A 21,863-nucleotide genomic window follows, 5' to 3' on the forward strand; every position below is an offset into this window, starting at 1 on the left:
TGTTGAATATCCCTGCTCTATACTGAAGCATTTTCTTGAGTTTACTTGTATAGGTGTGTATGACTGGCTGGTATGACAAGCCAATTTTGCTTACAGGATTAATAAAATATGTATCTATGCATCAATCTTTCTGTCGCCTGTTACCATTCCTTCGGTATTAGCAAGGGGAGAGTTTTTTGCATGAAGTATTCCATTGTCAGACAGACACACCACCAAACACCTCAAACATTTGGGAAGGAAATATTCTGTAGCTGTCACTCAACAGTACAGGAGCTCTCGACATGTTGCTGTTTTCAGTACTGAGCATTAGCGTGAACAGGAAACACCCCAAGCTACACAGACTGCCCGACAGGCTTACTGTAAAATAACAATCTGGCACCATGCACGTCAGTCATCATGTTACACAAACACTGCTGCCAGAAACCAAATCAACATGGCACTGTCATGGCAACAGCTCAGGCATGACGGCAAAACACCTCTGTTCGGCTCTGCATTCTGATACTCGTGGCCCCTGGAGAAAAATCTCTTATAGCATCGAATTACGGGATTACCCAGCCTACACACTGACTTCACTCCCAGGCTAAAACGGAATGCTTGGCAAATGATAAAGTTGTTTTTGTTTTTTATTTATTTGAATTCAGGTATACTGTGCTGCTGCTGCTCCAGCGCTGGAGGGAAGGAAGAGAGAGACAGGACATCTAATAAAATTTAATAACATGCAAGAACACGGCCAGGCAGACATTTCATATATGAGTGGGACCAAGAAAAGCAAACACACACACACATATTCACTCACTAACCTCCTAGGGAAGCTGAACTTGAGTGTATTCTGGATGAAGCCGTAACAGCATGGACTGATCACGAATCTGGCTTTAGCCTGAACGCAGCGATCTAGGACCATGTCTGTTGCCACACCACATGCATGTAGAGCCACCTGCATTACATAAAACACAAATTATACATACAACCGCTTTGACCCTCATTACACACCTGTACTTCACAAATTAGAGCATACTGCATTGCCTGTAGACAGATCTTGCTGCTATTTCACACTTTTTCTCCCATTCTTGCAGCTAATAGGACCGTTTTCAGCTGAATTGTTTGTAGTGATTATACAAATGCACAGCTAAGTTCAGCTCTTTCTCAGCGTTACCATATAATCCATCAAACCACTGCTCTGCTGTCATGCCTAGTTAGCAGTGTTTTGCGCATTTATTATATTTTTGTCCTGTGTACCATGCAGCTATACTGTATTGTTATGTTACACCACAGTCCTGGAGAAATGATATTTCATTCCAATATATACAAGTTTCATGGAAAAATGTGAATAAATTGCACTTGAATTGTTTGTGAATCGTCTACTGGCATATCTGGTTTACTCTCCAACCACAGCTGCCTTTAATCAAGCACTAATTTAGAGCCCCATTAGGATATGAGAACAGGTAGTTAATAAGTACTTAAATAAGTCTTGTCTGTGGCATAATAATGAATAAACCACAGATGCACAACAACTTTCTGATTGGCTGCGTGCCCGGTATGATTCAAGCGGCGGGGGGGGGGAAAGGGTGTGTTTCACCTTTGTTTGAATTTGTATGAATTTATTCAGTTTCTTGTATCCCTAAATATCTTGAATGCATTAAAAATCAGTTTCTTGTATCCCTAAATATCTTGAATGCATTAAAAATCAGTTTCTTGTATCCTTAAATATCTTGAATGCATTAAAAGCAAGTGACATTAACAGACATTCCTCAAGCAAAGATGGTTGGTTGTGCTGTCCATATAAACTGGTATGGATTTGATTGGAGGTTTTAAATATAGTTAATAAATAAAGTTAGTATGACTGAACTGGTAACCAGGCCATAAAAGGTCATAATATATGCGAAACTAAAAAAAAAAAAAAAAGACTATCATAAATGTACGTAAATCCTATAATAAAATTCTAAAATTTTAAATCTTTCTGTTCAGAACATTAGATTCAACTGTTAGGATGCTATATTTTAAAGTGAAACTAACTTTTTTTTTTTTTTTTAAACTGCTTTCAGTCAATAAGCACAAACGCAGTAGTTTGATGTATCTTGGCACATCTTGGTGCCTAATGTGCAACATGTAAATTATGTACATCCCATAATTATATACCTCCCATACACACCCACACCCACACACATTTATGCCCTGTGATTGATTAACTCAAACCATAATTCTAAACACTTGGAGTGGAGTGCACACTAGCAAAGTGCGATCATTGATCTGTTAGCAGTTTAAGCACGAAGTTGTGGGTCCTCTAAGGCAACAGTGTAACAGAGCATGACAGCAGAGGACTCTGTGCACATTAGCTGCAAACTGGTAAACAACTGCATAAAGGAAGCTGAATAAGATCCAGTGAGGCCCAACAGGATGAGTAAAAGATGGACAGGCATTCATCGCCTCCTTCTCTACTGGGGAAACCATGACTGAGCTCAGATGAGGACCCGAGGTAATGAGGGAAGACACATTCTGATAATCACTCACAATGTGTATGGTTACTTTAAAATCTTTTTATGAATATCATGGACATTTAAATATATATAAACCACATTGCTCCATTGCTATGTTCCCTGCATCAGCCTCCTGTAGTTGCCCGAAGCAGATTTAAAACATTGATGCTTTCCCTACAAAGCCCCAAAGATGGACAACACCCCGCTCTATACCATGTTCCCATCGAGCTTCTTGCATGGCTCGACTCGACCCGCAATCCGACAAGATAAAATAAATACGTAACATCTACATAAGCCCCTCCTGACCACCTGACATAAACTGCACAACATTTCATACGACTACATAACTCTTACACAAGCCCTTCCTGACCAACTCTCACAAACTACATAACATTCTACTAAATGGTAGTGTTCACAGGGCTACATAACAACTACACATGCCCTTCGAGACCATCTATCAAACTGCATAATGCTTTATTTAAAGGCAGTGTTCATAGTGCTACATAACAATTATGAACTGACCATCTGATAAACTGCATAACAATTTAATTGAGGGCAGTGTTTATAGGGCTACATAACACTTACATAGCACTTGCTGAGCATCTGACAAAAACTGCATAACACCATACATATAGGCAGTGTTCAAAGGGCTACATAAAACATGCATAAGCCCTTCCTGACCATCTGACAAACTGCTACACGACATTTACATCCTGACCATCCGACATAAGTTTAGTTAATAGTATCATTCATAGGGCTATATAACACCTACATAAGCCCTTCAAGACCATCTGACATAACCTGGATAACACTATACATATGGGCAGTGTTCACAGGGCTACATAAAACATATATAAGCCCTTCATGACCATCTGATGAACTGCATAATGCTTTATTTAAGGGCAGTGTTCATAGCATAATAGTTTACTTAAGAGCGTTGTTCATAGGGCTACATAAAACATACATAAGCCCTTCATGGCCATCTGATGAAATGCATAACACTTTATTTAAGTGCATTGTTCATAGCACTACATAACATTTACATCCTGAATTTCCGACATAACAGTTTACTTAAGGACATTGGTCACACGGCTATGTAACACCTACAAAAGCCCTTGCAAACCATCGGACATAAACTGTAAAACACCTTATTTAAGAGCAGCGCTCATAGGGATACATAACAACTACATAAGACACACAGATTGGTCTACAGAAGACCCTTCTCCCCTTGGGTGAAATCAGAATATCATCATTTTGGAGTCACATGACCTTGTAATCGATGAATCAATACCACTTCATCTTGATTCTTTGAAGCTGAGCATCCTTATAATGCATTACATTTCAAGTCTGATGTCCTGCTAATACACTACATCTACATACACAAGATATTTAGCTCTGTTGCTAAATAATATTTTTTGAATCCATCCCCTCTTACAGTCTTTATTCATCCCGGAAAAAAAGAGACTGAAGAAAACATCTCAGCCATCTATTAATGGAAAAGTAATGCACACTGTGCATCAGATCTCCCTCTAATAATAGCGACTCATGTAACAGAATAAAAAAAATTCTTCGATGAGAGCAGGAGAGCTTATCATGCTGCTTCTTACTACATACAGTCCCCTCCAAAAGTATTGGAACAGCAAGGCCAATTCTTCTGTTTTTGCTATATATTGAAAAAATTTGGGTTTGACATCAAAAGATGAATCTTAGACAATACATCAGAATTTCAGCTTTCATGTCTTGATATTTACATCTAGATGCGTTAAACAACTTAGAACATGGTACCTTTGGTGGCAGAAACACCCAATTTTGGTCAGAGCAAATGTATTGGAACAGATAGTCTTAAAGTAAATAACACTTGGTTGCATATCCCTTGCTTGCAATAACTGCATCAAGCCAGCAACCCACTGATATCATCAAACTGTTGCATTCTTCTTTTCCAGGCTTGTACTTCAGCTTCTTTCAGTTGTTGTTTGTTTTGGGGGGTTTCTCCCATCAGTCTCCTCTTCAGGAGGTGAAATGCTGCTCAATTGGGTAAGGTCTGGTCATTGACTTGGCCAGTCTAAAACCTTCCATTTTTTCCCCCTGATGAAGTCCTTTGTTGTGTTGGCTGTGTGGTTTGGGTCATTGCCTTGCTGCATGATGAAGTTCCTCCCAGTTAGATGCATTTCTCTGTAAATTGGCAGACAGAATGTTTCTGTAGACTTCTGAATTCATTCTGCTACTACAATCTTAAATTACATCATCAATAAAGATTAGTGAGTCCGTTCCAGAAGCAGCCATGCAAGCCCAAGCCATGACACTACCTCCTCCGTGCTTGACCGATGAGCTTGTATGTTTTGGATCATGAGCAGATCCTTTCTATTTCCACACTTTGGCCTTTCCATCACTTTGGTAGAGGTTAATCTTGGTTCCACAACTTTTGTGGCTTGTCTCTGTTTCTTTGTGAATTTGAATCTGGCCTTTTGATTCTTTCTGCTGATGAGTGGTTTGTATCTTGTGGTATGGCCTCTATATTTCTGCTCTTGAAGTTTTCTTCGACTGGTGGATTGTGATACCTTGACCCCTGCCCTGTGGAGGTTGTTGGTGATGCCATTGACTGTTGTTTTTTTGGTTTTTCTTCACAGCTCTTACAATGTTTCTGTCATCAACTGCTGTTGTTTTCCTTGGCCGACCTGTTCGATGTCTGGTTGTTAGTACACCAATGGTTTCTTTCTTTTTAAGGATGCTCTAATTTTCTGTAGTTGCTATGCCCAATGCTTGTGCAAAGGCTCTGATCAATTTTATCCTCTATCCTCATCTTCAAAATGGCTTGCTTTTCTACCATAGACAGCTCTCTGGTCTTCATGTAGGTTTATCCTTTTTAACAACAAATGCAGTCTTCACAGTTGAAATCCAGGGCTCAAACCAAGAGTTGACATTCAGAGCTATTAAGTGTTTAAACAGTTAAGTTAACAGGGTACACCTGGGCAACAAGAAACTGTCAGTCACATGTTCCAATATTTCTGATCACTTGAAAAATGGGTGGGTTCAAACAAAAGGTACTATATTATAATTTGTTTAACGAATCTAGATATAAATATCAGAAAAAAATACAGACTTTTTATTAACTGAACTTCACGCAGGCCACAGCTAACAAAAATCAACACTGTGTTAATTTTTAAATAAATGTATTTTTAAATAAAAGTATGAAGTCTCCAGCTGTACACTCACCAAAAAAAAAAAAGTCATAATCAAATAAAGACAAGCTATCATGCCAGAAGATCTGAGAAATGTGGTTTTGCTTTTTGGTATAGAAAAATAGACATCTTAAATTTCTAATTACATTTGTTCTCCCAAAATAAGCATCTCCATGGAAACTATTACATGATATTTTATTTGGACTCGTACACTGAAGTGGAATAAAATCGATATAATTTAAAAGTTCTGTGGATGCCAAGGGAAAAGAAAACCTCTGCAACGAGGCCTGCATTAAGCAGTGATTCTGCACCATTATGCATCAATTATTTGCAGATAAGAAGATAGTAAAGGATAATGTGGCTGTTGAGAAATTTAACTTCTTTATTAGCTTCAATTGCATTATTGTTTTGAGCTCTAGGTTTTGCTGAGACCTGCTGTTAAATTTTTGATACAAGTGCAACTTAAGGCAAAGTCAACCCCCAAATCTCTTTAGTTTAATAATTAAGCAAAACAATAATGCTGCAGATAATGCTGAAAGTTTTGCTATGTTACAAAGATTTTATTTAACCTCTATGTCTCTACCCAGGGCAAAATAAAAACTAACAGTGTATACCTGTGTTTATTTTAAAATCCCCTTGTTTCCAGTTGCATGCTTGCACAATGAATGAATCTGACTTTGGGCGGTCTGACAGCTAAAATGGCAGATCAGATCAGTCCTGCTGTCATGAAGACTGAGAAGCTGCCCGTAAAGCTATGAGAAAATAAGAAGGAGAAGGTTATTAAGACATCGGCAAAGATTTGAACCTTCTTAGGAGTACTGTGAAATCCATTAAAACAAAGTGGAAAAAAACCCAGACACTACCAAGATCAGGCCAAACCGAGTGGTTGGGCAAAGAAAGGCAATTGTCAGAGAAGTGTCCAAGGATCCAGCTACAACAGGGAATGGGGTTACAGAGCTCACTGGCTGAATTAGAACCTGTGCAGACCTCTGCAATATCAACAGTTCTTCACAGAATGGCAGAGTGGCCAAAAAGAAGCCACTTCCGTGAAAGACCACGTTAGAAATCCAAGAATCTTTTGAAAAATATTTTGTATCTGATACAACTTAAGCCATATGATCTAAAGCTAAAGCATAATGTTTGGCGCAAACCAAATACGGCCCAACATCCAGGTAACACCATTCCTGTAATCAAGCATGGTGATGGTAGCATCATGATTTAGGATTGGTTTTTAGCAGTAGGAACTGGAAAGCTTGTTGTCATTGCAGGCCAAATATAAGCAAATTTTTGATAAGAACCTGTTTCAGTCAGCCAGACATCTGGATTTAGTGCGAAAATACATGCAACAGCACAATAAGCCAAAGTACAGGGTAAATTCTACAAAGGAATGAATTGAAAAAGAAAAAAAAAGAAAAGAAGGTTTGTGTTTTGGAATCGCAGAGTCAAAGCCCAGGCTTAAAACCAACTGAAAATCTGTGTCATGACCTGAAAATTTATATCCGCCAACATTCTTCATCAATTTTGGAGAAAATCTGCATTGAGGAATAGAAGAAAATGCCAATATAAAAATATGCAAAGCTCACGTAGACACATCCGAGACAACTCAAAACTGTAAATGCTGCAAAAGGATCATTCACACTGATGCAGTGAATACTTATCAACTAAACAGGTTTTAGGTTATTTTTTTATTTTCAAATCATTCTGAGCACATCTAAATACTTTATTCAATTTTTTCAAATACAATTATTTCAGTAGAGAGTCACTGCAAAATAAGCAGAAAAAAAATCCCATTCTGATTTGCTTTAATTTGATGTTGCAATACAGCAAAAAGTGAAATAATCATTGGAGGATACTTTAAAATCTTCTGGGATTTTCACGCACAACAGTCTTGGCAGTATACACAGAATGATGCCAAGAACGAGTGCTTATGCAGTTTAAGAGAGAAACCCTATGCTGGTTTCTGCTGTTGTAGCCAACTGGCCTCAAGGTTTGACATGTTGTGTATTCTGGGAAAAGTGGTTATTTGAGTTACCAAAGCTTTCCCGTCACTTCAAAACAGTCTGGCCATTCTCCTCTGACGTCTCTCATCAACAAGGTTTTTGTGCCTGTAGAACTGCTGCTCACTCAATATTTTTTGCATCATTCTGTGCAAACTCTAGAGAATGTTGTGTGTTAAAATCCCAGGAGATCAGCAGTTTGTGAAATACTCAAACCAGCCCATCTGACACCAACAACCATGCCACGGTCAAAGTCACAGAGATCAGATTTTTCACAAATCTCCTAGATCTGCTTTTATTGTTAAAACTGACTGATTTGATGTTGGACCTCTGTAATCTTAGATTTTCACTCACCTTTTTTATCCTGTGTAAGATGGGACATCACAATAAAATCTAAATCTAAGATTTAGGTATTCGATAGCCACGTTCATTTTTTTTCTCCCTCTTTTATTGCCAATAGGGGTTAATAAATTCAATGTGTTCAAAAACTTTTGACTGCTAGTGTAGCTGAAAATAAATGTTTACCAGCAATGTCAACTGCCCTTAGACTTCCATTATAAATGAGTTTCAAGCAAATTGATTTTTTTTTTTGTTATTATCTCGGTACAGGAAGCAGGTTAAAATTATTGCTTTTGGTGAACACATATACTATAGATGTGGTACATAGAGATTAGGTTGAAAAATGCTGAAGCATTCCTTTAACAACCTGGGGCTTAGATTAGATTCTGCCTCCCTTGTAAGTGGATTTGAACAGCAGCATCTGCCAAATGAATAAATGTAACCGTAAAGGTCTTCACTCACTGCTGCTGAACCATGCTACAGTCACGACAAATTAAGCCTGTGCCAGCCATCAGCCCCAGAGTTTTTCCCCCCCAGTATATCACTCCTGCTATGTTTACTCACATCTTCACACAAGCCTGGAGCTGAAAGTACAAGTTTTTATATTATTGTCAGAAAAAATTGTAGCGACTTGTTTTCATGCCTCAAACCCCCGATAAGGTCATAAGTAACAGTCTCTGTCTGGCTCCTGCGGTAGCATTTAAGCAGACAGGCCACAGAGAAAGTAAACAAGCACAGCTAATTGATATCTTGCTTTACTTGCTGACGTTACTCCAGGGCCAGAACATCCAGAATCTGACACTATTTTATTGCACAAGTGGCACTCCAACATTGTCTGATCTAACCAAGCACCATCACAAGACAACATACACACACTCCTTCACAATTTAGTGTTAGCAGTCCAACAACTGTTTTTGGAGGGAGGAAACTGGAGAACCCAGAGAACCCATGCGAGAACATGCGAAACTCAATGATGGACAGCCACCTGAGCTGTGGATTGAACCAGGGATCCTGGAACTGTGAGGCAGCAATGCAGCCTAGCTCTGGTTACAAGTTAAATTTTAAAAAAAAATTGAAGAAAGACATTAGAACCAGGTAGGAAGATTAAAAAAAAAAACCCAACAAAAAAAAACAATGGTTCGCATCCTGTGAAAGACAACCACATGGAAAAAATATAGACCTTGAAATATTATGTGACGCTTTCCCAGTAGAGATCTGCCAAATCCAAATGCACAGCCATAAATAAGATGATGTAACTTCCTGTGTGTGGGTAAGAGACAGACAATTTGCTAGGCTGAAAAACAGCACATGGTTTGGACTGAAGGCCAAGTGGAGCAGGTCTCCATGGAGCACAGCGCAAGCTGAAACGTCTCATTAGGGCAATGAGCACACAAAAAGGCAGACGTTCAACAAAATACTAACAGGAAAGCCACACAAAGGACCGCTAGAGCGAGGACCGTGTTACGTAACTCAATCCGAAGATCAGCACTGTAGAAGAAATGAGCCATTCAACCTCAGGGTGGATTACACAAACCAACCCCTGTGGTCTGGGGAATCAAAATCTTTTCAACAGATAATTAAAAAGAATTATAGCGAAATAAAGAGCAACTATATCGGCAAATATCAGTAAAATTTCCAGGCCAATTCAACAATTGCAAGGCAAATCAAAATCAGTGTTTAGATCTATAAAGATCTCGTCATGGCGGCTGCAGTGCCCTCATTACTTACAATATCAATCCGTGCTAATGGGTTATGTAACTTTCAAGAATCTAATCAGTGTCATGTAGTAAAAGCCTAAAGCAATGCCTAATCACTTATAATGGGCAAAAAAACCCCACTATATGGCCTTATCAAGGTTCCTTTGGCTACACTGTATAAAAAAGACCACGAATTCCCTGTTAAGACACCTCAGTGAGCTCCTCTGCAGCTCACTCTTACCTCTACCACCAATGTCAATGTCAGTGCAAATGGAACAGCAGTCCTTTGTCCTTTAAAATATCTGCAATCGAAACACTCTTCAATAGACCGAAAAAAAAAAAAAAAAAAAAAACAAGACTATGAAGTAATTTGGGTCACAGCAAGTGCACAACTGCAATGTTTCAAAAAATAAATCCATGTAAAAAAAAAGAAAGGGGAAAAAAAAAAAGAATTGGGGCAGAATAAATATCAGCATCATATATACACTCACCTGCCACTTTAATAGGAACACCTGCTCATTTATGCAAGTTGAAGATTGGAAAAACATAGTCTGGTCTTTTTCAAATCTTCAGCTGCCCAGATTCAGGGAGCCTGTGCCCACTGTAGCCTCAGATTCCTGTTCTCGGCTGACAGGAGTGGAAGCGGATGTGGTCTTCTGCTGTTGTTGCCCATCCACCTCAAGATTTAACATGTTGAGCCTGAAGGTTCAAGGTTCAAGGCTCAAGGTTGAGGCTTGAGCCTCAAGCCTCAAAGCCCCATCCACCTCAAGGTTCAACATGTTGTGCGTTCTCAGATGCTTTTTGGCTCATGACAGTTGTAAAGAGTGGTTATTTAAGTTACCATAACTTTCCTGTGAGCTTGATCCAGTCTGTCTATTCTCCTCTGATCTTTCTCATCAACAAGGCATCTGCGCTACAGAACTGCTGGTCGCTGGATGGTTTTGTTTTGCGCACCGCTCTGTGTAAACTCTAGAGACTGTTGTGTGTGAAAATCCCAGAGTAACAGCAGTTCCTGAAATAATCAAACCACCCTATCCGGAACCAACAAACCTGCCACGGGCAAAGTCACTGAGATCTTTGAGATATTTTCCCCATTCTGCTGTTCAATGTGAACATTAACTGAAACTCCTGATCTGTATCTGCATGATTTTATGCATTGAGCTGCTGCCAAATGATTGGCTGATTGGATAATTGCATGAACGAGCAAGGGTACAGGTGTTCCTATTAAAGTGATGATTGAATGTATGAATATATATTCTTTTTTCCTTTCTATTTCCTTTGTGTATTTTGCTAAACTTTTGCTACAATAATTGTTGAAGTACACTGATCCGGTGAAACTGAAAACTTAAAGCCCATCATCCTCCTCCATCTCTTTCTCCTCATCCTCCTCCACTTCCTCCCCATCATCTGTCACCTCATAATCATCCAGAGGCTCCTTCTAATCATGATCACTCTCCTTTCTGTATCATCCTTCAACACATCAGCCTATTCATTCTCTTCCACCTCATAATCCTTCTCCTTCCCATCTTCCTCATCATTCTTCCACTCATCTTTATCATTCTCCTCCTCACCATTCTACACCACTACATCCTGATTTTCCACTTCCATTTCCCACATCTTCCTCCTCTTTTTATTCAGATCTGCTCCACACCATCATTCTTCTCCTCCGTATCTTTGCTCTGCAATTCAACATCATCTATCCTGCTCTACTTTCTCATTATCATTCTCCTCCTTCTCCTCCTCCTCAGCATCCTCATCATCATTTCTCCTGTTCCTGTTTCTTATAATCATTCTCCTCCTCCTCAGCATCATCGTCTATAGTGGCTATAAAAAGTCCACACACACCCCTGTTAAAATGGCAGGATTTTGTGAAGTTAAAAAAATGAAAGAGCGAAAGAACGTTTTCCACTCAATGTGAAATTACGACGTATAAAAGTTAAGCAAAAAACAATCAGAAGTTTTTTTAGAGAAGAATAGGAAAATAAGTGTGCACCCTTTTATAATTGGGGATGTGGCTATGTTCAGAATGAACCAATCACATTCAATTTCATGTTCAAAAGTAATTATTATACAGCTGTTATAAATGAAATTATTTTGATTAACCCCAAATAAAGATCAGCTGTTTCTGTAGGATTTTCTTGACATCTCCTTGGTTTCATCCGACTGCTGAAGCCACGGGCCACAGGGAGCTTACAAAGCATACATGGTATCTGACTTGCTGAAATGTATCGATCAGGAGAGGGGTATAAAAAATTTCCAAAACATTAGATGTACCATGGAACACCATGAAGGTCATTATCAACAAGTGTAGAAAATGGAACATCACAGTGGCATCACCAAGAACAGGACGTCCAAAATTTACAAATTTACAAAAGGACAAGACAAAAACTTACCAGGGAGGCTGCCAATAGACCTACTGCAGCATTAAAGGAGCTGCAGGAATATCTGAAAAGTACCGATTAGTCTCTGCACTGTGATAACATTCTCTCATATTCTTCACATGTCTGGGCTATGGGATAAGGTGGCTAGACAGAAGCCCTTTCTCACAAAAAAACATCCAATCCAACTAAATCACCCTAACCCATGTGGCAAAATGTGTTATGGTCTGATGAGACCAATTCCAAAAGGTATAATAGTTCCATAATTCCAAAAGATATGTTTGGTGCAAACAAAAAGCACATCACCAAGAGAACACTATATCCAAGGTGAAGCATGGTGGTGGCAGCTTGCCAAGACAAGATGTGCCACGCTATTAGACTCTTAGCCAAAAAAGACTGCGTGATGTGATATAATCAAAACGTGCTTCAGCAAAGCATTAGTGTAGGGGCTGAGCACACTTACGTAACTAGGTTACTTTAAGTTTTTTTGTTTTTCTTTTATTCCCTAAAAAAGTGTCTGATTGTTTTTCACTTTATTTGTATACTTTGCAATTTCACATTAAGGGTGAGAAATGTTCTGACATAATTTATCTTAGTTAATTTTTTTTTTTTTAACTTCACACAAACCTGCCATTTTAATAGGGTTGTGTAGACTTTTTATATCCATTGTATCCACCCTCTTCTTTCTCATAATCCTCCCTCTTCCTCATCAGTTTCTGTTCATCTTTATCATTCTCCCCCTCATCATTCTATACCACTGCATTCTCACGTTCCACATCCCTCTCTTCCTCCAATTTTCATTCAATTCTCCTCCACATCATTCTTCTCCTTCTCATCTCTGCTCTGCAAATTTCTTCATCATCTATCCTGCTCCTCTTTCTCATTATCATTCTCCTCCTCCTCATCACCATCTCTCCTGCTCCTCTTTCTCATCATCATTCTCCTGCTCCTCCACATCTTTCTCTTCATCCTTCTCCACTTCATTATTCTGATAATCCTGCTGCTGGCATCCACTGCATCCTCATTGTCTACCTTCCTCTTTTTTCATTCCATCCTCCTCCTCATACTCATTTCTCTCCTCCTCCTCTCCTTCCTCCTAATCTTCTTCATCATCATAAATGTCATCCAATCCTTTCCTCACCTGTGTCTTGAGCCAGGATACAACTGAGCAGTTGTGGGTTAAAGTTCCCTTGCCATAGCCCAAAGCCTGGAACATAGAGTCATCACTTCCTGCTCCTCTTGATCTTACTTTTCATTCCCCTTGTTCTCTTCTTCCTCATTATCATCTATCCTCCTTCTTTTCCAGACCACACTGTAACGTAATACACTACTTGCTTTATGTTTAAACTTATTCATCCCATTATGACTTCAAGAGACTTTGAAAACCAACGCTTTTTTAAAGCTCCACTTAGTGTGAAGGCTGCTTAATTTAGAGATAATAATGCTCTTACTGGTGTTAGATTTGTGGGAGTGATAACAGAGCTGTGGATTGGAAGCTGAGAGATTAGTTCTCACTGCATCTGGCATTTCAGACAGCACAAAGGCGAGAACTAACTAAACCATTCACACCAACAACAGGGTGGAAAAAACAGCAATGACTCAGTTCTGCGTGAGGGCTTGCAAACAAAAGCTGCACTCAAATACGCATTCCTGACTTTGAAAGAAATGAAGCTGGAGGTCTAAATGCCCAGAAATGGCTTATCCGAATAAGATATTGAGACTTTATCATCCTAGCTTGGCGGTTAACAACAAATGACACTTCAAAGCCAGTTTTCTCAAGTTGCTGAGGTTAAATCATGTACTGAATAAAGTGTTTGATTTGATTTAATTTCACTACATTAGTATTATGTATATAATACTATTATATTATATACATACATACATATACATATAAATACATTATAAAAATAATGTATTTAAAGAGAATGCAAATCTAATAGTACATATCCACTCATTCATAAACAGGTCCTTACATGAAAAAGATATTACGCATATAAATATGCATATAGTCAAAAACTGCATTTGTGAATGAGGAACAAAAATAATTATTCGAATAATAATGTCTTGTAAATTAAGGTTCGTATGCATTCAACTGTACATGCAAAAGACGCACTACGTCTAACATGCACTAAAGATGCACTACGTCTAACTAACATCTCTCTAAACCTATGCAAGCTTGAGTTGACCTGTTTGTAAACTGAACTGTTATGTTAATTGGATCCTCACTCACCCCTACTTGGAAGTTCCCTATGAAGTAGTCGAGGTTCGCTTGGATGAAGCTGATGTTCTGAAGTCCGAGCTGTGAGCTTCTGTCTCTAGCTCTCACCAGAGACTCTTCTTTGTTTTCTATAAGGATGACCTAAAGAATTTAAAACAGAATATATATACAATGGATTTGAAATAAAACAATCAAGATGTGATTGAAGTGTAGACTTTTAGGTTTATTTTAAGAGGTTCCACAAAAATATGGCATTTACCATTTAGGAATTACAGCCATTTTAAGCAAAGTACCTCCATTTTCAGGGGCTCGAAGGTATTTGGACAAAGTGACATAATTGTAAATATAACCATAATTTTAATACTTGGATGAAAATCCTTTGCAGTCAATGACTGCCTGAAGTCTGGAGCCCATGGACATCACCAAGTTTCCACTGAGTTTCCTCCCTGGAGATGCTTTGCCAGGCCTTCACTGCAGCCACCTTTAGTTGCTGCTTGTTTGTTTTATTTCAAATCCATTGTGGTAGTGTATAAAGGCAAAATCACAAAAACTCTGTCATTGTCCAAATACTTCCAGACCTGACTGTACACATACATACACTCATAGAAAAGCAGTAACTGTGCTTCATGTCGGGCCACATCATACCAAGCTGTCACTTATTATTTCCCTACAACAGCACACCCCATTGTGTTTTATTACCATTGCGTTTTATTACTTATAAAACTAACCTTTCAATAAAACATTAGGCAATTTTCTCCAATCTCTGACTTCAATGTCAGCTGAGTCTGAGTGAATGCATAAGCCCAACACGTCACTGAGCCACCTGGAGGGAACTACTCCAGCCTCCACTTTGGGCAGACGCGTGTAGAATTTCATCTTCGTCCCGATTTATTTGAACCTGCTACAGCCGAACAAAAGAAGAAAGTGATGCTGGACTTACCTGACACTGAGGAAGCGTGTGCGCCAAAACAATCCCAACATGGCCCTGAAATGAAACACACAAACAAAAGAAGAAAGTCTCAAGATGCAGCTTTCAAGGTACCATCAGATCAAAGGCTGGCCATCATAGCTGAGCTCCGTCCATCAGAGTATTGCCCTGCGAGCCTCAACGCCTGTGAACTCCACATGAAAGATTGAATCCAGACATGGTAGCTGTGCACGGCATAACAAAAGCACAAGGGTCTGTGTGTACATGTGTTTCACACTATACGATGCGAGAGAAATAATATACACTTTAATAGAAACACCTGTACATCTGCTCACTTATGCAGTGATCCAATCAGCCAATCATGTGGCAGCAGCACAGTGCATTAAATCATGCAAATACAGGTCAAGAGCTTCAGTTAATGTTGAGTTAAACTTGATGAGAGAGATCAGAGGAGAATGACCAGACTGGTCTGAGCTGACAGAAGTCTATACTTTGTTTCATTTATTACTGTTTACTGCTCTTTATAGTATTTTTTAAAATGCAGAAACATTTAATTTCATTATTTTTGAAGGCATTTTTGCTTTATTTCTTTGCATGTGTATATGTCTTATATATATATACATATATATATATATATATATATATATATATATATATATATATATATATATATACATATATATATATATATATATATATATATATATATATATATATATATATATATATATGAAGAAAATACCAAAATTGGGCCATGTGAAGGGTTTTCCCAAAAAATGTAGTTTTAAAAAAAAAAAAAAAAAACAAAAAAAACAGTCAATGAGTATATTAACCAGGAAGGTGCATCTAATACGTCTTATTTATATTGTTTTCATTCACATTTTCCAAATTCAATATTTAGATAAGAAACAGTTGTGACTTACTCCTCCGCTACAGAAATCCACTATAGTGTGATCAGGTCCAGCGAGCTCCTTCACCATGGCGACCAGGTTGTTCAGCTGCTGCCGCTTGCGTACAGCTCGAGTGTCTGACATCTTACCTGAGAACAACAAATGGTAAATGACTCACCACTACGGTTGTACAATATGGATAAAACATGTGACATGCCATAAAGTTGTTGGAGATTGTGAATGATGATGACAGTGTGAGGGGCAAGAAACTTTTTAACTGTACAATTTCACTCAAGTAGATCAAACAAGTAGAATTTCTTTTAAAATTGTTTTAGTAAATGTAAGAGCCACCATGGCCTGCCACTTTTTACACATACATGTATTCATTTTTGAGAGACTACAGAAACTACAGATTATACACTATAGATGTGTATTTAAAAACAAAAAAACAAAACAAAAAAACAAAAACAAAAAAAAAAAACCTCATGAAGAAATGCCTTTGTGGTTAATTAGCTTAATTCACACCTTCTGTTAGACTTCAGTACAAATAGCCGTTGTAACAAATTCATAAATCAAGTATTATACAGATAATAGTTACAAAAGTTCAGTTGCTTAGATGAAAAAAAACCCCACATATTTGCATAATTAGCACTTTTGTCTTATTTCGGTCTTCTTCTTCTTCTTCTTCTCTTAAAATTCACAGCCAGTATTTTATATTTATATGTAGAAATGGATACAAGTTTTCTTCAGACTTAGAAAGAAAACATGCAATTTCAACCTTCACATTTTCATTTGCTTTAAGAGACTGAAAGAAGAGCAAAGAAGAAAAATCCAAAAACCAAGAAACAACAATAAAAAAAAAACAAAACACATCTCTACGTGAAAAATAGAGCTCAGAAATGAATGCATTTCAAAATCCAGAGAAGGTGGTTTGTGTGTGATGCACAAAGCATGCAAGCCAGTAGCATATGCAAGATCGTTGTTGGTTTGTTACACGTACACTTTAAAAATGGCCCAAGGTTGTTTTTGCCACAAAAGTATCATTTAAAGTTAAAACTTTCTTCATGTTAATACACCTTATATAACTTGTTGACTGCCAGTCTATCATCTGTGGAAGATCATTAAACCTGAACAATATCTTCATGTGTAAAAGCTGTCTGCCAAGTTTACCCCAAATACTTACGTGAAAAAATCCAAAGGAAAAGCTATTCTGTTCTATAAGCTATTAACTTAAAGTATGGCACGTCATACATTTTAACCATTTATAGTTATATTTAATGTTGTGGAATGACTGTAAAATAGGTTAGTTCCTGTTATCATGTACATTATAGCAGCTATATACAGGCAACCCCTCATGAGCCTTACTTTTTCTCCAAGTTAATAGGACAAAAAAACAAACAAATAAACAAACAAGCTTGCCATGTTACTCAGAAACTGGGAAGTACAAAGCTTCCTGTCCTGAAGACTTTCCTATGGCGGAAAGCTATAACTTTACCTCTGACAGTTAGAAAGCACTGACAATGGTGACTGGAGACTCCTTCCATAAATGTTAAATAAACGTCTCCTTACAAAAAAAACTCACCATATCATTACAATAGAAACAATAACACATTAAAACCTGTGATTTGTCTTGTAGCCGGAAAGGTCAGAGCTGCTCTTATAGAAAGTTATTCAACACCTTCTGACTAATCGGAATTGAGAATTCAACAACCATGTGGTATAAATAATAATAACAACGCATATAATTAATTAATTAATTATGTGCAATCATAATTAATTAGAAACTAGACATATAAATGTTCAGAGAGTGAACAATCTGCCTGCAGCTTCACATCATGGTTATGGATACTGCATATGGATACTACAAAAGGAAATAAACAACCCTTTTCTGAAGTCAGATTAGGGCTTCTTTTTTCAATGCTTCATGGCCCCATCGCGCCCATAGCAATCTAGATTATGTGCCCTGAGAAAAGTAAAAAAATTACACATTTCCTATATCACTCAATCATCTGTAAGTGAAAATGAAGGCAGCATCATATTATCATCTCCCGAGTCACACATCTGATCTGTCTCCATTTCCTTCCTCACTCTGAAGAGCATTCTCAGGGTGCAGTATAACATAAATCGCAGTGTGGATAGAGGACAGTGGGCAGGGATGATGTGCCAAACAGAGCAATAATTATATAGTGAAAAAGGCAGAAGTAGCAGCTGTGGCTGAAACGAAAGTTAATAAAGTAACCAAGAATAGTAGAGTGGTTTTTTGACTAGGTATAATATCATATCTGAGAAACAAATAAACAGGAGTTGAGTAGAGATTGGATGTGCAGGGACACAGTTCCCACAAAAAAAAAAAAAAAATAAATAAATAAATAAAACAGGCTCTTATAAAACTCTCAGTCCTATTTCCCTTCAAGCTCGGATGATCATTAATCCAGAGATAATCAGAAATTCAAAGTTTTTAGATTTAGATTTAATGAGCAAGTCAGAGGCGACAGTGGCAAGCAAAAACCATGAGAGAGAGAAACCCGACTTAAACAGAAAAAAGGATAATGAGAAGGGTACAGTAACTCATATAACCACTCTATACAACCATGGTGAGCAGAAAAGCATGTCAGAAAGCACAACATGGAAAACCTTGAGTGAATATAAGCAAAAAATACATAAAGTTAGGTGCCTGGTTTGATCCTGTCTGTCTACAGTTCTCCCACAAGTTCTCCCAGTGTCCATGTGGGTTTTCTCCAGGTTCTCTCTTTTCTTTTCCCACCTTCCAAGAACATGCAGGTAGGATGATTGGCAATACTAAATTACACTATGTGTGTGCCTGGCGCCCTGTGATGGACTGGTCTCCCAGTCAGGGTGTGTTCCAGCTTCATGCCCAGAATTCCTGGGATAAAGTACTTTAATGAAAATGAATGAATGAATGAATGAATGATTTAGGGAAGACGTAAAGCACACAGTCAAGGCAACCAGGAAATTGTTTCCGACTCTCATCTGACCATAAACCATCATAATTTTTATAGTGTATTGTTCAAAAGTTTCAACCTTCAGAAAGAGCAAAACAGACACTACAAGAAGATTTGTGGACTTTTTCTTAAAAAAAAAAAAAAAGCCATCTGAAGTTTAATTTTATTAATTTAATGAGGCTGCTAACTGGATTTTAGTTATATGACATTTTTTTGCTAAAGAAAACGTTTGCTGAACTGATAACAAACAGGAAGCAAACAAGAGTAAGACATTTCTACCTACAAAATGTATACAGCCTTCTGTTTCCTTCAGAAGAAAAAAACATAACTGCTACCAAGTGCAGAGTTAGTACGCCTTGAGAACATACTGTATGCTATTAAACTAAAATCTGATTTGGAATCAGCATGTGTGCAAATTAACATCACACACCAGGCATATGCCAACAGTAATAATCCATTTAACAAAGTTGAATAGATGGCTAGCCCTTTGTCATGATTGGCTGATTGTTTGTGGTCCATATAATTAGTTTTTCCCCCATTTATAGAACCTCCTTTGAGCTTTCTCCTTTGAGCTGTTCATTTATTACATTTATTCTCAAATTTGAGCGAAAATATTCTGATTTAATAGCACCATGTGTGTCAGGGCAGGATCGTTTCCACCACCTTCACATTGGCATGAACTATCCATTTCCTGCAAATTCTGAGTCGTACATGACCAAACATTTACTAAAAGTGGTTTCTCATCAGAGAGGTGAGAGACTGAACATTTCAACACTCGGCTCAAGCATCTCTCATGATGTTTATTAATAATTGTGTATGCAAGATCATAAAACAGCCATGGCGGATGGCCCAGGTGGTTTGATTCGTCAGACGTATTCCAAGGCCATGGCTTCGCTCCCCATGGCAGGCTGTGATTGGCAGTAAAATGGGACATTTAAAAGTTAGCAAACAAGGTCTAAACAAGCAAAATGGCACTGTATCCAGTGAGCTTCCAGAAAGTGGATACTAGGGAGATGGAGTTTTGGCAGCATTTAATGAATAAAGAGTGTGTGGGTATTAGTGGAGATGCCAAGCTGGAGTGTGAGACACAAAGTTGGAGAGTTAAAATAGAAATGAGGCAATCCCCAATGACTGCCAATTCAACTCCCACAGGAACAAAACACATTAGCATGGATCAGTGCCCAGTCTGGTAGAGGAAGCATAGACATTTAAAATATATATAAGGAGGGAATATATATAATCAATTCTTCAATCCATTGTGATTCTCTGCTTATTCTCATATCATCAGGTATTCAATTATGAATTGCATTTAAATTTATCTACATTAATAATTCAGGATTTCAATGCATTTAAATATTAATGAGCTGGTATTGTTACTCTGCTACAGACAGCAAACAATAGCAGTACAGCTAGACTGCTTGCCTCATATAAAAGCCAAAATAAAAAAATTTAATACTTTTACAATAACCTTTTTGTTAATTAATTACAGTAATGATTTTTGTCATTAATCTGTTGCTAGATTTTAGATTTTTTAAAGATCAACAAACATCTAGCATCTTCAGCATATCATTACTCAGGAACAATTTCACTAATTTAAATCCTAATGTTCACTACATAGGGTGTAACATAACATAACTGTAATACCATGTAGTGCACTATATGACTGAATTCTCGATCCTAATTGGTCAGAATGTGTTGATTAATTTTCTGTAACAGCAGCTCTGAGAGTAGTTCCCGCTGCGAGGCAAATCACAGATTTATATTAATGCACTCATTCTAATATGTTACCGTTGCTATAGTAACAGCATATTCGCATAGCCTTAAGTCACAGATGCGCCACATAATCTAAGCCTAATAATATACAAATTTTAAAAATTGCTATTATTTAACAGAGAATAACAATCATTGATCTGAAATATTGATATGCTTTCTGTCAGGAGATGTTTATTTCTAATATTTATGGAAGGAGTCTCCAGTGTCAGCATTTCGTAACAGTCAGTAAGTTTTCCTCCATGTGAAAGTCTTCAAGAAGGAGGTCTTTGCCCTTTGCGGTTTCTCAGCAACATGACAAGCTGTATTTTTTGGCTTATTTACTTCAAAACAAAGCTATATGCATTATGATGCACAAAGATTTGATTTATAATTGTAGCACTGCACCCTGAATCAAATGAGAAAAAAAGAGGCCCTGAGCTTGCAGGCTTTGCCCTGCAATTATCATTCTATTAGAAACAGAGAGAGGAGAAAGTCACGGATAGAAACAGGAACGTAACTGCTCGTTGTGCTCTTTAAGCCTTTAAAGGCTTTTTGGAGTAGCCGAAGAATTCTGCACCTGAGTGAGTGAGTTGGTGTGTTGTGTGTGTGTGTTGCACTGCCTCCTTTCCACTCAAGACACAAGCAGTGAGAAACAGACCTTCTACAGATAGCAGCATGCTGTGGATGCGTGAGCTTCAGCAGAGTGAGAGTCAGATGTGCATGCTGATAATTTATACCAATTCCAAAAACCTTACTTACAGCAGCTATATCAAGCTTTGCTGCATTTTGCCACCACATACTTCTGGCTTGTCAAATTGAAGAAAAAAAAAAAAAACACAGGATGTTAATTTTACAGTGTATCAGTTGGACAAGCTTCATTTATTAAACATTTATTTAAATTTTTTTTTTTGAACAAATTACTAGAGCAGATGGGCTTTTGACAGCACACATTGTGCACCTAATGTAGAGTAATGTGTAATAACAATAAGATGGCAATTAACCACAAATTAGTATGATTCATCAAATGGCTTCAGAATAAATTTAAATG

The 21,863-nt window shown here is 37.8% G+C and overlaps 1 protein-coding gene across 2 annotated transcripts in view; it reads right to left on the bottom strand.

Annotated features, from left to right (window-relative positions):
* The window catches only part of gstcd (glutathione S-transferase, C-terminal domain containing), a 106,613-nt gene that overhangs the window by 18,484 nt on the left and 66,266 nt on the right, over nt 1-21,863 (bottom strand). For both annotated transcript variants that reach the window (XM_034302824.2, XM_053232721.1), the window contains exons 6-9: nt 16,134-16,249; nt 15,223-15,267; nt 14,295-14,423; nt 801-934 (exon numbers count right to left, since the gene is read on the bottom strand). In XM_034302824.2, the coding sequence (XP_034158715.2) occupies nt 801-934; nt 14,295-14,423; nt 15,223-15,267; nt 16,134-16,249 (424 nt within the window). The remainder of the gene's footprint in view (nt 1-800; nt 935-14,294; nt 14,424-15,222; nt 15,268-16,133; nt 16,250-21,863) is intronic.

Source organism: Pangasianodon hypophthalmus, chromosome 3 (assembly GCF_027358585.1).
Source record: "Pangasianodon hypophthalmus isolate fPanHyp1 chromosome 3, fPanHyp1.pri, whole genome shotgun sequence".
NCBI lineage: Eukaryota > Metazoa > Chordata > Actinopteri > Siluriformes > Pangasiidae > Pangasianodon > Pangasianodon hypophthalmus.